Here is a 13,551-nt window from a genome sequence, read left to right as displayed (position 1 = left end):
ACAGTGGTGCCATTTTCTGATTTCTGATTTCTAAAACGACACAAAGTGAACAGTGGTGCCTTCAGAGCAGGACCTTGGATGTGGGGCCCTGCTAAGCTGCAAAATGCAGCAGGGCTTGCTTATATTTTGAAGTAATGCTGTAATACTATACACTCTGACCTGGGAATCAGTCCCGTTTGACTCCATGAGAGTGACTTCTGAGTTGGCACGCATACGATTATACTGCAAGTGAAGGGACTTTCAACTCCAAAGTCTAAAACGACCTGACTGCACCACTGGCGAACAGCAAGGCACAAAGTAGGTCACAGGATGTGAACGAAGAAAACTTACCATTGCTGCACACAAAAAAAGTGTAGCTCTCTTCCAGAAGTAATTTGGATGTGAGATCGTATCTGATGTCCCAAAGCTCTTGTTTGAATTTACAATCAAATTCTTATTAAGCGGCACGTTTCATTCCCTCAGATGTTCCAAAAGAACAACGGCTTCAGGCGGTCCAGGCTGCCATCATGTTGATGTCAGATGAAAACAGGGAGGTTTTGCAGACTCTGCTTTGTTTCCTAAATGACGTCACTTCCGTGGAAGAGAACCAGATGACACCCATGAACATAGCCGTGTGCCTGGCCCCTTCGCTTTTCCACCTCAATCTGGTCAAGAAAGAAAGCTCGCCACGGTAAGGAATTGATACTTTTCTTGCTCTGGGTTGCAAGTTAAGAGCGTTGCTAGCTGCTTATAAAGACTTGGGGCAGAGACGTGTGACCCGCATTTTGCACTTGCTGATTTATATATGTATAGATGCAGCTTTAGGTCTTTGGGTGGCTGGGGTCTTGCCAGTGCTATGCTTTAGAGCATGCACAGCAACCCGGTAAGCAGAGTCTCTGTTTTTCATAAAAAAAATGGGAGAAGGGGCAGGAAATCTGAGACTCGGCGCAAACGCCTACCATTGCCCTAGTTGGAAGTGACATGATTATTCTGTGGCAGCCCTAAGTTGTTGACCTTCCTCCCCACAGAAGCATGTCTGAAACCTTCACTATTCAGCTTTCATTGAATGCAGAGAACTCACCTCTTAACCCTGGAGTTTGACAATTGAGGTGTATATTTTTATGACTCACCCCTTCTTAGGATTGTAATGTTTTAAAATATTTTTTTATGTTGCATTTCAAATTGTCATGACACCCCCTGGGACCTTAGGGTGAAGGTGGGGTAATTCTTAGTAGCAGTAGTAGTAGTAGTAGTAGTAGTAGTAAGAATAATGGCTAAATGTTATACATGGATGTTGTAAAATTTCAAGTTTCAGAATAAGGACTCATTGAAAGCTTTTATCTCAGTGTCAGCAAATGTATGTGGAAATTCGTTAAAGTTGCTTTGAATTCCTTGCTCAGCCATGAAACTCACTGGGTTACTTTGACCCAGTCACTGTCTCTCATCTGAACCTATTTTCTTGTGGCTGTTTTGAGGATAATGAGATAATAAAACCAGAAATTCATATTCCTGGAGGACAAGGTTATCAGTGGCTACTAATCATGAGGGCTAAGAGCAGTTGCTGGAAACTGCAGGGAGAGTGATATTGTGCTCATGTCCTGCTTGTGGGCTTGCCATAGGCATCATGTGTCATAAACATGACCTTATGGATGCATTTATGTGATGCTCATGAATGATGCACAGAAGAAGAGCTGTAGAGCAGTCGCTAAGCATGCAAAAGGTCCTGATTCAATCCCTGGCATCTGGTAAAACCAATGAAGATGCTTATCTGACTAGGTTCCCCCAGCCACTCTGGGCGGCTTTCAACAAATTAAAATACAATACGACATCAAACATTAAAAACGTCCCTGAACAAGGCCGCCTTCAGATGTCTTCTAATAGTCAGATAGTTGTTTATTTCCTTGACATCCACAGGGCGGGCGCCACTACCGAGAAGGCTCTCTGCCTGGTTCCCTGTAGGTTCACTTCTCGCAGGGAGGGAACTGCCAAAAGGCCCTCGGAGCTATATTTCAGTGTCCAGTCTGAATGATGGGGATGGAAACACCCCTTCAGGCAACTTGTTATGTTTAACTCTTAAACCTTTTAGTGATTTTTATTTCTTTGCCATGAGAATGTTTAAGGCATCCCCTTTCTCCTCAGTACAAAGGGTTTTCCCTCAAACGATAAAAGTAGACTGTAAAAGACTCTTTGTAGGTTGGTACTGAAAAGTTATAAGTGTCACAACGTTGCCTTTCATCTGAAAAAGGCTGTTGTTCCTTTATCACACTTGAAACACTGAATTCATTTGCAGAGTAATACAGAAGAAATACGCAACAGGGAAGCCTGATCAGAAAGATCTCAGTGAAAACCTGGCAGCAACTCAGGGACTTGCACACATGATAGCAGAATGCGATAAACTTTTTGAGGTGAGTGAAAGATTCAGAAGTCAGTATTCATAAGGGAACATGCTTTCAAGTACTTTGCCTATAAAGTTTCACTTTAGCCTTGGAATAAAAGTTTATGCACTGGAGTATTTTGTTGTTCACCTGGAAGGACCTGTACGTGATTTCCTCTCTAACTTTCTGGAACATTGTTATTCAATTCATCAGTCTCTTTCATCACAAAAGGTTACAGTTGTAAAAAAAACCCCTTCCATATATCTTTGTGATTTTGAGTTGTCTCATAAGAACAGTCTGTTCTATGCTATAAGGATAGTATAGTGTTCTATACTAACGTTACTTGAATATAGAATAAAGTCTTAACCTACCTAGTATTATTTGGACTTGAAGAACAGCCCAGTGGACAAGACATAACAGTGAACCAATAGACAAGCGCCATTCAGGTCTTCTAAGTAGTCGTGTGATGAAGGAGAGGAGGGGCAAGTGCATTGCTTCCAACCGTGTATCACCATTGATCTCCACAAGGTGGAAGGATAACGTCTGCTTGAGTGCTCCAGTTCCCCAAAGCTGGTGGAGTGGCAAAACCCAAGCAGGGATGGAAGACAGGTAGCGTACTCCCTCTCTCATGCAAGGGCAGAGGAACAGCACCTCAACGGAACTCTGACACATTCAGTATTCCTTTTTGGAATTTAGATATTTGTAATCTTACGACTAGTGTCAGGCAGATATTTCCAGACAGGATTTCTATGAAATAGGTTTTGTACAAAAATATTAATTCCAAATCAATTCTTCCATCTCTTCCCCCATTCACAGATCCCACATGACATGGTAACACAGTCTAGGAACTCGTATGTTGAGGCCGAAGTGCATGCTCCAACTCTGGTGGAACTGGGCAAGCAAATGGACGAAGAAGGTGGGAATTACAGGACCTACTTAGAAAGTCTAATACAGAGCCTCTGCAAAGAAGCGAAAGAAAAATTCAAAGGATGGGTCACTTGTTCCAGCGCAGAAAATACGGACCTGTGCTACAAAAAGGTAATTTCTGCAACCAAAACATGTATTGTCAAATTTTGCATGATCTTTGGGGAACCCTGTGGAAACCCCAGGTTTAATCTCTATCTTCCCAGGAAAATGTTGATCAGGATTCAATGAGACACACCTGTGTGTGTATATAACCATAATACATAGCAAGTGGCGGGCAGGGAGGGAATATATATTCAATTTTTTAAAAGTTCTGTTTTAGGAAAGCTCACAAGACACATACAAATCATGTCTATTAAATAAAATGTTTTAAATTAAAACCAGCACTTCATGTTTGACATTTTCAGACAGAAAAGTGCAGTTCCAATATCTAATAAGCAGTTCCCATTGTCTTTGAAGAGTACTCCATAAGTTGATCTTCCCATCCATTAAATCAATGATGCCTAACCTGTAGCTTCCTAGATGTTCTGGGACTGCAACTCCCATCATCCCTGACCATGCTGGCTAGTACTGGTGGGAGCTGTAACATCTGGTGGGCCACAGGTTCTCTACCCCTGACTTAGACGATTAAAATAAGTCAATTTTATACTTCGCTTCTACATATCCAAGTTTCCATTGTCAGTAGCTAATCCAGTGTTCAGCCACTAGTTTTCTGCCCTTGGTTAATAGTTTTGCCACACAGTCACATTGAACATAGGATTTCATGTAGCTCAGTACAATTTAGTGGAAGCATGAATGAGATTTCCATTCATTATCAACAGGTGCTAGCATTCTGAGGGCCCTTCTTTCCCCTCTAGCCTTTGTGCACCCCAAAACCAGCTTGTGAAGGTTAAGGAACCTTCCAGAGTGGCATCCAAAATAATGCAGGTTGCTGTCTGCAGGGGACATTGGTGTATATTTCCTGGGGGCAGGCAGAAATACTTTAGGTACAGACTGGCTTCTTTGGGTTTTTCTCCTTGTCTCATTCTTTACGCTTAACCCATCATCACTTTCCCTTCTCTTGTCTTCCCTTCCTCCTTACCGCCACTCCCTCGATTAAGGTAGGAGATGGAAACCCATTGAGGATTTGGAAGGCATCCGTGGAAGTTGAGGCTCCTCCGTCTGTTGTATTGAACCGAATTCTAAGAGAACGCCATCTTTGGGATGAAGATTTCTTGCAGTGGAAAGTCATTGAAACGTTGGACAAGCAGACGGAGGTCTACCAATATGTTCTGAACAGTATGGCTCCCCATCCTGCTAGAGACTTCTTAGTCCTCAGGTAAATTAATTTAGTGGTAGAGTATGTTAGCAACCTTATCGCCAAGGCACATTGAATATTTATACATTTGTACTTCATATGGCATCGTCCTTTTTTCTATAATTATTATTTTTACCCAAATGACTTTTCTAATTTTGTGTAGGACCATAATAGCCCAGATAAATCAGGCTGGTGGTAGGCCAGCATCCTGTTCTCGCAGTGGCCAACCCAATGCCTATGGAAATCCTGCAAGAACCAGAGCGTGATAATTCACTCCCCTCCTGTGGTTTCCTGTCACTGGTATTCAGAGGCATTCCTGCCTCTGACCATGGAGGCAGAGCATAGGTATCATGGCTGGTAGCCTTATCTGCCATGAATTTATCTAAACATCTTTTAAAGCCAGGGTTGCCATATTTCAAAAAATAAAACTCCTGACACCGGCAAAGTTGTGGAGCTTTTTTTTAAGGAAACCCAAATTGTTGAGCTTTTAGTGTTTTTGAGCTGTTTCCATACTTCCGGGTTTTCCCTGACATTTTGCCAGTTCGGCAGAGTTCACCCCGACGCCATTTTTACACCTGAAAACCAGAACATGTCGTTATTTTCCCCCTGATATATGGCAAGCCTGTTTTAAAGCCATTCAAGTCAGTGGCCATTGTTTCCTCTTGTGGGAATTTAACTACATTGGCATTTTGCAGTGTTTATGTTGAATGTAGATGAAGGCACATAGCTTAAACTCCTCAGCAAACAACAGAAAATACACTTCACTCATATCAGATATCTATAAAATCAGTTCAAATCTCTTTCTAAAAAAAGAATACATTTGCATCTTTCACTCTGAAAACTATTTATTAAATGATGCCATTAAGCCATAAATATTGGCAGCTGCCTCAAACAAGGACTATTTAATTTATGTAGCTGTGTAGGGTGTCAGAACAGCATTAATTCCACTGATCCAATTATTCTGGTTTTTTCCTGCAGTGGCTCCATAAGGAGTTGTGTTCCTCACAGCAGGCTGATACTTCAGTTTCTCTTACTACCCTCCCCTATTGTGTAAGAAGTGCTTATGCAGGAGGCATCTTCCTTGGCTGGGGGGGGGGGGACCTAGCTGCCTACCAAACTGAGGAAATGCTGGAACTGCCATAAGACTTCAACCCATCTTTATTTTCCTGGTTCTGCAAAGTATATTTCCTGACTCCACCGTGTGTGTGTGTGTGTGTGTGTGTGTGTGTGTGTGTGTGTGTTTTTAATCTGTGACAGCCTCCAAATCCATCAGGACTGAGACGGGTAGACATGTTGGCTTGAAATTTAATTTGGAAACAAAACATTGTTTCTATTTTAAAATAGTCCTCAGTAAAATGCTATCCCCTCAGAAAATTACAACCTAAGAGACTTGTTCTTGCTGCTCAGCTCTCCTCCTACATTGTCCCCTTAAACATGCTCACATTTCATTGGGTGCCAGGACTGGACATCCACTCTCCCAGCTTCTTTCTGTGAGCGAGTGTGGTGGCTGCTTTCCATTGAAAAGGTGCATTCCTGCAGCATTTTGTGCTCCTGTCTCTTTCTTTTCTTTTACATGTGGCAGCCATGTTGTGCTATGGCATGCTCTCATTGGCAGCCATTTTGTTTTAGGCCACACTCCCACAGCAGCCATATTTGCTCTTCTTCTCTCAAATCACTCTTCTGCATTGCTGTACTGAGGCAAGTATACTACTGATAGGATAGAGAGACGCAAGGCTGGATACCTTATTTCTTCCCCTCCAATTCACATTTCCTGTCTTAAAACCTGTTTCAACAGGACGTGGAGAACTGATTTGCCTAAGGGGATGTGCATATTGGTGGCTGTATCCGTGGAACATGAAGAAGCCCCTCTGATGGGAGGAGTGCGAGCAGTTGTTATGGATTCCCAGTACTTAATAGAGCCCTGTGGCTCGGGGAAATCTCGCCTGACACACATTTGCAGGGTGGACCTGAAGTAAGTATCACCAGTGCCAAGATCCTGGTCAGCAGGCTTCCTGAACAGAACTAGCATTTCTGAGCATTGATTGGCAAACTTAGAGGAGTGTAGTTACTTCTGTTAAGAGAAACAACTTCTACTTGCTTGGTTAATATAAAAACGGGATTTTTAAAAAACTGCTTACTGAGTATTGTATCACCTTTGGCCCAATGGGACTTACTCTCAGGCAACTGTGCATGGGCTGGTTTAGCTCCATCTCCAGCATGATTTTTTAGCTATTCAATTATCCTTAGATTGATTCAATGGAGATACGCTCCTCCCAAATTATTGTCAATTACAGCTCAGTTTCTGAACAGTTGTGCTTCAAGAGAACCACCATGTGCAACTGGTGGCAGTTAGTCAACAAGCCATCTCCATGTGGCTGGTGAATATGAAGCTAGCAGGCCAGTTCACTACATAGTGCCATAAAAAAAATCTGAACTATTGCCCAAACTGGCCCCGAGGAACGCATTAGAATGAGCAGGAACATTTCACGAGGAACAAATACTCCTGTTTCTAAAAAGTTTATGTGAATGTTACCAATAGAAGACACATTCCACTGCTGTACTGGGCATCATGATGCAACAGGAAGACGACTATAACCCGCCATGACAGCCAAATGGAAGAAAACTCTGGGATGTCTCATGAAACATCAGTACCAAGAGTGCTTGGTAGGGAAGGGGGCTGCCACTGCTTCTTAGGAGGAGTGAGGCAGTGGGGAGGTCAGCGCTGTGCAGTTGCCCCAGCAGGATTGGCTCTGCTGATGTTCCCACTCAGCTCCCAGCCTCCCCACTGCCTCACTCTTCTCTTTCCCAGTAAGAGGCAGCAATGTGGTTACCTGGAGGCCAGGTGAATGGTGGCTCCCCTCCTCACCAACCACTCCTGTTTGGTCTGCATAGCTCTCCTTGTGGGAAAGGGGTGATGAATATACTGCTGTGCAAAGCAAACGTCATTCCTGCTCTTGCATCTCTACATGATTTTGTGCACGTTATGTGTTTGCAATCCATTGCTTGGACCATTAGCCGGACCATTAGCCATACTTTCAGGCACTGCTAGGGGTTCAGAGTCCAGCAACATCCATAGGGCCATAGATTTTGCCATTCCTCATCTAATTTGTCATTCAGCGCTTCTGTCCCTAGTGTTCTTTTTTGCTTAAACAATCTAATTTGAATTTTGAATCCTCAGAGGATTATAAAATGAACAGCAGTTGTGGGGGATTTCTTCTTTGTGATTTAAATACAGTTCTAGAATTCACTGAGAGATAAATATATAATCACACTCTTCTGGGGTAAAACTGTACTTTAGCATACAGATGAGTTCTCTTGAAGCTCCATCCTTCTGCGCGATTCCATGTGTTTGTTTCTTGAAAACTGTTAATAATGTATCACTTCAGCTGATCTTTCCACTCAGTGCAGTAAAGCTGGTGCTATTATTCTCAAAACATTTTACAGTGTAGTTTTTGCCTTCAGCCCTGCACCCATTTGTGAAAACAGAATTCATCTGAACTAGTCATGCTCATGGGTTTGTGACCAGGACTGTAATGTGTGTGAGTGCTGCAGAGTTGTTTTCGTTTGTCTTCATAACAGCACTACCACCTTTCCCATTTTATAGATGATAAAATGGCCCCAACTTGATAACCCAAGAAGTGTAAAGAACATGTCACAGGTTATAGAAAGCATGCTTCCATATTTTTTCTGCACATTTGAACTACTACGACTAATTTCAGACATGTGGATGCTCTTCAGAGACTGCAGAAACACATAGCAGAAATGCAGGCGCTCAGTCTTTGTATTATGTGTGAGATGCAGGATTTGAACCCAGCTTTCCTGGACTCGGGCCAAGCAATCTAAACATTGTCCATACTGGCTTTCTCAGTGTCAAGCACATTTTATTCTGTGTAGTGGAGTTTTTAAATCCATGATTTTCAGGCGTGACCATAGCTGCATTGTTTAGCACCGTGGTGCATATAAGACTCCTCTGCCTGTTTTGTTAGTGTTTATGTCCTACCAAAAAGATGAGGCTGGGGGAAGAACATGCTTAACAGTAATTTTCCTCTTTCTCCCTCCAGAGGTCATTCATTAGAGTGGTACAACAAAGGCTTTGGACATCTGTGTGCAGCTGAAGTTGCCAATATCAGGAATTCATTTCAACCGCTGATTGCTGAGGGACCAGAAACAAAAATATGAGTGCTGGATACCGAGATATATGGAGTTCCATGGACAAACTAGAGCCACTGGGTGATTTTAGCCTACGTTTGTGCAATAGCCAAGCAAGGATTGCTTGGGCAGCTCTGCCATGGTCTGGTAATGTCACTCACTTACCCTCCCAGCCCCGTCCTGTATTCGTTGATCTCCTTCACTGAAGAATATTTGTCCAAGAACTTTTTCAGGCTACACAAATTGACTGTGGTCATTGCTTTTCCATTGCGTAATTCTAATATTTAAAAGCTTCTGAGAAGCTTATTTTAAAGTGTAAATAAGAGATGTAAATATTGTATAGACTTTGCTATGTATCATATCTGCCTATATATATACATACATATGTATATATATATATATATATATATATATACACACACATATATATGTAAATATAATAAGTTTTGTATATAAGAGAGAACTTTCTAGAAGAAACTTCCTGCATCTGTTTGGAATGATTTCCATTCTGTTAGATCTCAGCATCTCCCAGCTTTTGTAAACAGCATTTGCTATTACTGTTAAAACCATGACATCATCAGCGCGGTGACTATCAGCCAAGTGGAATCCTTGAGCTGATCCTATGTTTGCAAAGCTTATATAAAGAGGTGCGTAGAGATGGGCATACAGGGTTGAGAAGGGGCTGCTAGGAGGCGAGAGAAGGGCAACGGACAGCAGAAAAGCAGTCTGCTCAGATAGCACTGGCAGACAATAATCTACAATTGTCTGCAGAAAGCAGCAGCTGAGAATATATGCTGGGTATCTTTGAAAAAGGAATAGAGAAGTTACAGGATCAGCTGAAAGCTCACTGTTTGCAGTTTTCAGAATATTTGCTAAGACTGTTGGGCTAATCCTTAGACACCATGGTAACAAGGAAATGCTTAGAACAGCTAGTGAAGCAACTGTTGAGCCCATGAGACATCCAGCCCATTACCACATCCAGTAACTGTTGCTTAAACTCACATTTCAAGGGTAGGCCTTCAAATCAGTCACTCCAGAACAGTCCTCTTCACATCTGTAGGGATATTCTATAGCAAACAGTACTTAGTCTAAGGCTTTGTGATTTGAGATCCTATCCAAAGATTTGCTGTCCCAGGACATAAAGATTTGGGTCCCGATTCAGAGAAAGTTGCTCATGGTTAAATTTCATTGAAATCAAATGGAGCTTGAGTGGGTCTTGACTAGCGATAGCCCTGAAGAGAGCCATGCAGATAACTTTTTGCGTTGTGGGGTTTTCCTATAAATAAGTAATAAAGTTTACAATTCCCTGATTCACCAGCTCATAATGGTCTTTGAAAAATCATTGTGGCCCCATAGTTTTTTTCTGCAGTTTTTCAGATTATAATCCAAGCCGCACAAGAACTTCAAACTCACTTCCACCAACACCCTTGCCTGGCTGCAACTGTTCCAATGTCAGCAGAAGCAGAGGCTCTTAATTCGCTCTCTGGCACCTGAGATGCTGCTATGCCAGCATTCCAAGAGCCAGGAAAGAAAAGAGAAGGAAGCAACAGCCAACACAGCCAGACAGAGAGAAATGAGACCTTTTACAGCCAGGCAACAAGGTAAGGAAGTTCATTGCAGTGGGGAGTAAAGGATTTCTACTGCATTGAGCTCCCATTGCTGGGGTATGTGATGGGACACAGAACATTTTCCAACATTTTAGCAAATCAACACAGTTGGCCAAGCCCATACCAATCAAGCTCATATTTGGGAAACCCAGGCAGGTGGGCAGGGTATAAATAATAAATTATTATTATTATTGGGCTAACCCGTGTCCATTACTTGTCTAAGTTTCCCCGTTGATTTTAATGAAGCATAACAGTGATTAACTTTCTCTGATATAGAGCTTTAGCTCGGGATACAGCAACGTCCATGCCAGCACATTGCTAACCATTCTACTAGTATTGCACTCATGTTGCATGCCTGTAATGAAGTACAAATTGGACTACTGGTGTGAAGAAAACAATACCCAGCAACACAGCAATTTTGCCAGATAAACATTATTTCCAACAACATTAGGATCAGAAATAAGAATATCTATGTAGCTGATGCTGTTGTTAATAATAATAGTCTTAAAGCAACCCACTTAGAATTCTTGCTTATAGAAACACAAGCTAATGTCCCCATTGTATCTGAAATTATTCCGAGCTTTGTTTCCATCTGCACAATAGGAACGAGATCTTTTACAAGGCAATCCTACACATGCTTAGTCAAAGGAAAGCCTCATTGATGTTAACGGGGCTTACTCCAAGGTAAGTGTGTCTAGGATTACACCCTTAATAAGCTTTTTACTAAACAGAATAAGCTTCTTATAATGTGTGTCATAAATTTAAAAAGTGCAATGGTAAACTCTGGGAAGAGGTAGTACTGTATCCCTGGAGCACCTTTAAGAACACGAGGTGTGTGTCCTGGATCAGGCCAAAAGCCCATCTATGTCCAGCATCCTGTTTTCACAACGGTGACCCTGATGCCAGCACACAGGACATGAGTGTGACAGCATTCTCGCCACCTGTGAGTCCCAACAACTGAAACTCAGAGGCATACTGTCCCCAACAGGGAGGGGCAACGCAATTACCATGGCTGGTAGCCTTATCCTTGCTGAATTTGTCTCATCCGCTTTTAGGTGGCCACCGTTACCTCTTGTTGGGAGCAAAAACCCTTGTTTAACTAGGTGCTGTGTGAAAAAGTACTTTCTTTTGTCTGTCCTGAATTTCCAAACATTCAGCTTCATTGGATGGTCCTTTTTCATCTGATAGCCTTAGGCCTTGATCCTAAATGCATGGCTTGGAAGCAAATCTGTCCCGTTCCAATGTCAGCACATTAGGATAGCAGCTGTCCTCAGGATGTCATTTTGTTCCTCATGAATGAAAACAGGAATAGCTGCTGGTATTCTAGAATGGTAGCCTAAGAATCCATTGGCAGTACATAATCAGGGAGTACTTATTTCTCATTCTGAAAAGGGGGAAATGTTGTAAAGCAAATCATTATTTTTTGAAGTAATTTATGGAGACAGGGTGAGCTTTTTTAAAGAAAGGAAAGAAACTAGCATGGAACAAAATGCAGTTTCATTCCTAATTTAGTTTAAAATATGCAGTTATTTTCATATCAATTAAGTCAGAATCACCCTGACTTTCTATGTATTGTGGTACATGGTTGTTTTTTTCAGATTGCACTCTCACATGTGAGTAGGCCCCATTGAACTCAATGGGTCTTACCTCTAAGCAGACATGCACTGTGCCGTCAGTGTTTTAATTCATTGTTTTCAGTCAATCAAAATGTGGCATTGAATTTGATTCAGTAGAATACAGTATATTTTCCTGGAAGAAGAGGGTTGCCTTTTTTCCTGTCAGGTCTCTTTACTTTGAACAGCAGAGTTGGCAAGCACAAATTAATTCAATATATGAAACTTTTTCCAGCGTGTCAATCTGCGGCAGTGAGGAAAGATTCACTTCCCGAATTTCTGCTTGTCACACAATGGTTGTTTTGGAGCATAGTGCAGAAACAGCTTTTCACGGGATTCTGTGGTGACTATAGTCTGCCTGGATTACATTTAAGCTTTGTGATCTCTGTAGGATTGTGCCTATAAGGAGAACACGCAGGAGCTTCGGGAAATGTCTAGTCTAGGTGATCTACAAACCCCAACGCCATGCACCATTCTCCCAATACTTCAATTCTAGAAAGAGATATGCAACTGGATTAATATTAAACCATACTCCTATTCACCTCAGTGTGATATGCAGACTGAGGCCAAGACCAAAAGAAGAAAAACCTCAGGTTTAGGATTGTAGATTTTAATTTTGGTGAGCCTGGGCCAGTTGTGGTTGATGGACGGCAGCAGCAGCAAATACCTGACTCTCCCCCAGCAGCATCACTGTCACTTAATAGGAGGACAAGAGTTTAGGCAGTGAGGCTCTTCCCATTGTCCCTGCATAGTGCCGACCTCCCTGCTACTACCTCTCCCTCCTCCTAAGCAGCCATGATGCCACCTCTCCTCACAGGCCACAACTGGCCCAGCCTTACCAAAAGTACACTAAGGGTCCCCCCCCCTCATTATTATTTTTATTATGGCCTTAGCTTGCATGCAACACCTGTAAGAAGTCTATTTCCTTTCCATGCTGTACATACAAGTCCATCCAATGGAGAAAAAAACACATACCAATCCCTTAACATGGCCACACAGAAAGAATGGGAGTAGTGTCAAGTCAGTCTTCTCAATGCTGGTGTACAGCTGAATACTTATCAAGCCATTCCAAAACATCATAATCCTAAATGCAGAAATTGCCACTCAAAACCAGAGGATAAGCCATATTGAATTACTGTAGGTGCCTCAGGAGGTGCTTCCTGTCAGTAGTGCAGCAATACTTATTGTAAATATGTAGTTCAGGGGGAAGCAACTTCTCTCTTTAAGGCTATGCAGGGAAATGTCTTGTATTTTCAGTACTCAAATTTATCTGGATTTGTACCAGGAAGTTGTGTTTGATGGTGGTGCATAAGTGCATGTCGACTTCCCTTCTTTGCCAGAATCATACAGTAATAATTTGTTAGAACTTATGTGTTTACCCCAAGGATTGGTGTAATAAAATATATAATTTTCACTAACCTTCCCCAACTCTGTTGGACCATTGGCCATGCTTCTGGGTTTTCAGTTGGACCAGGTTGGCACTCCACCAGGTTGGAGAAGACTGATTTAGGCCTACAATACAAACCAGAAAGTTGGCACTGTAAACTAGAACCAACTTTTTCAAACACACTCACTGCACTTTCCTAGATGAAAATGGCAGAGCCATC

The 13,551-nt window shown here is 42.2% G+C and overlaps 1 protein-coding gene across 4 annotated transcripts in view; it reads left to right on the top strand.

Moving 5' to 3' along the window:
* Nucleotides 1–10,049, top strand: part of STARD13 (StAR related lipid transfer domain containing 13) — a 247,400-nt gene extending 237,351 nt beyond the window's left edge. For all 4 annotated transcript variants that reach the window (XM_081004067.1, XM_081004069.1, XM_081004068.1 and 1 more), the window contains 6 exons: nucleotides 463–670; nucleotides 2,270–2,384; nucleotides 3,171–3,392; nucleotides 4,379–4,596; nucleotides 6,371–6,547; nucleotides 8,637–10,049. In XM_081004067.1, coding sequence (XP_080860193.1) covers nucleotides 463–670; nucleotides 2,270–2,384; nucleotides 3,171–3,392; nucleotides 4,379–4,596; nucleotides 6,371–6,547; nucleotides 8,637–8,754 — 1,058 coding nt within the window. In that variant the 3' untranslated portion in view covers nucleotides 8,755–10,049. The remainder of the gene's footprint in view (nucleotides 1–462; nucleotides 671–2,269; nucleotides 2,385–3,170; nucleotides 3,393–4,378; nucleotides 4,597–6,370; nucleotides 6,548–8,636) is intronic.
* Nucleotides 10,050–13,551: the final 3,502 nt, after the last annotated feature.

Source organism: Podarcis pityusensis (assembly GCF_964106645.2).
Source record: "Podarcis pityusensis genome assembly, chromosome: 4".
Classification (NCBI taxonomy): Eukaryota; Metazoa; Chordata; class Lepidosauria; order Squamata; family Lacertidae; genus Podarcis; species Podarcis pityusensis.
This window is presented reverse-complemented; position numbering and strand designations above follow the sequence as displayed.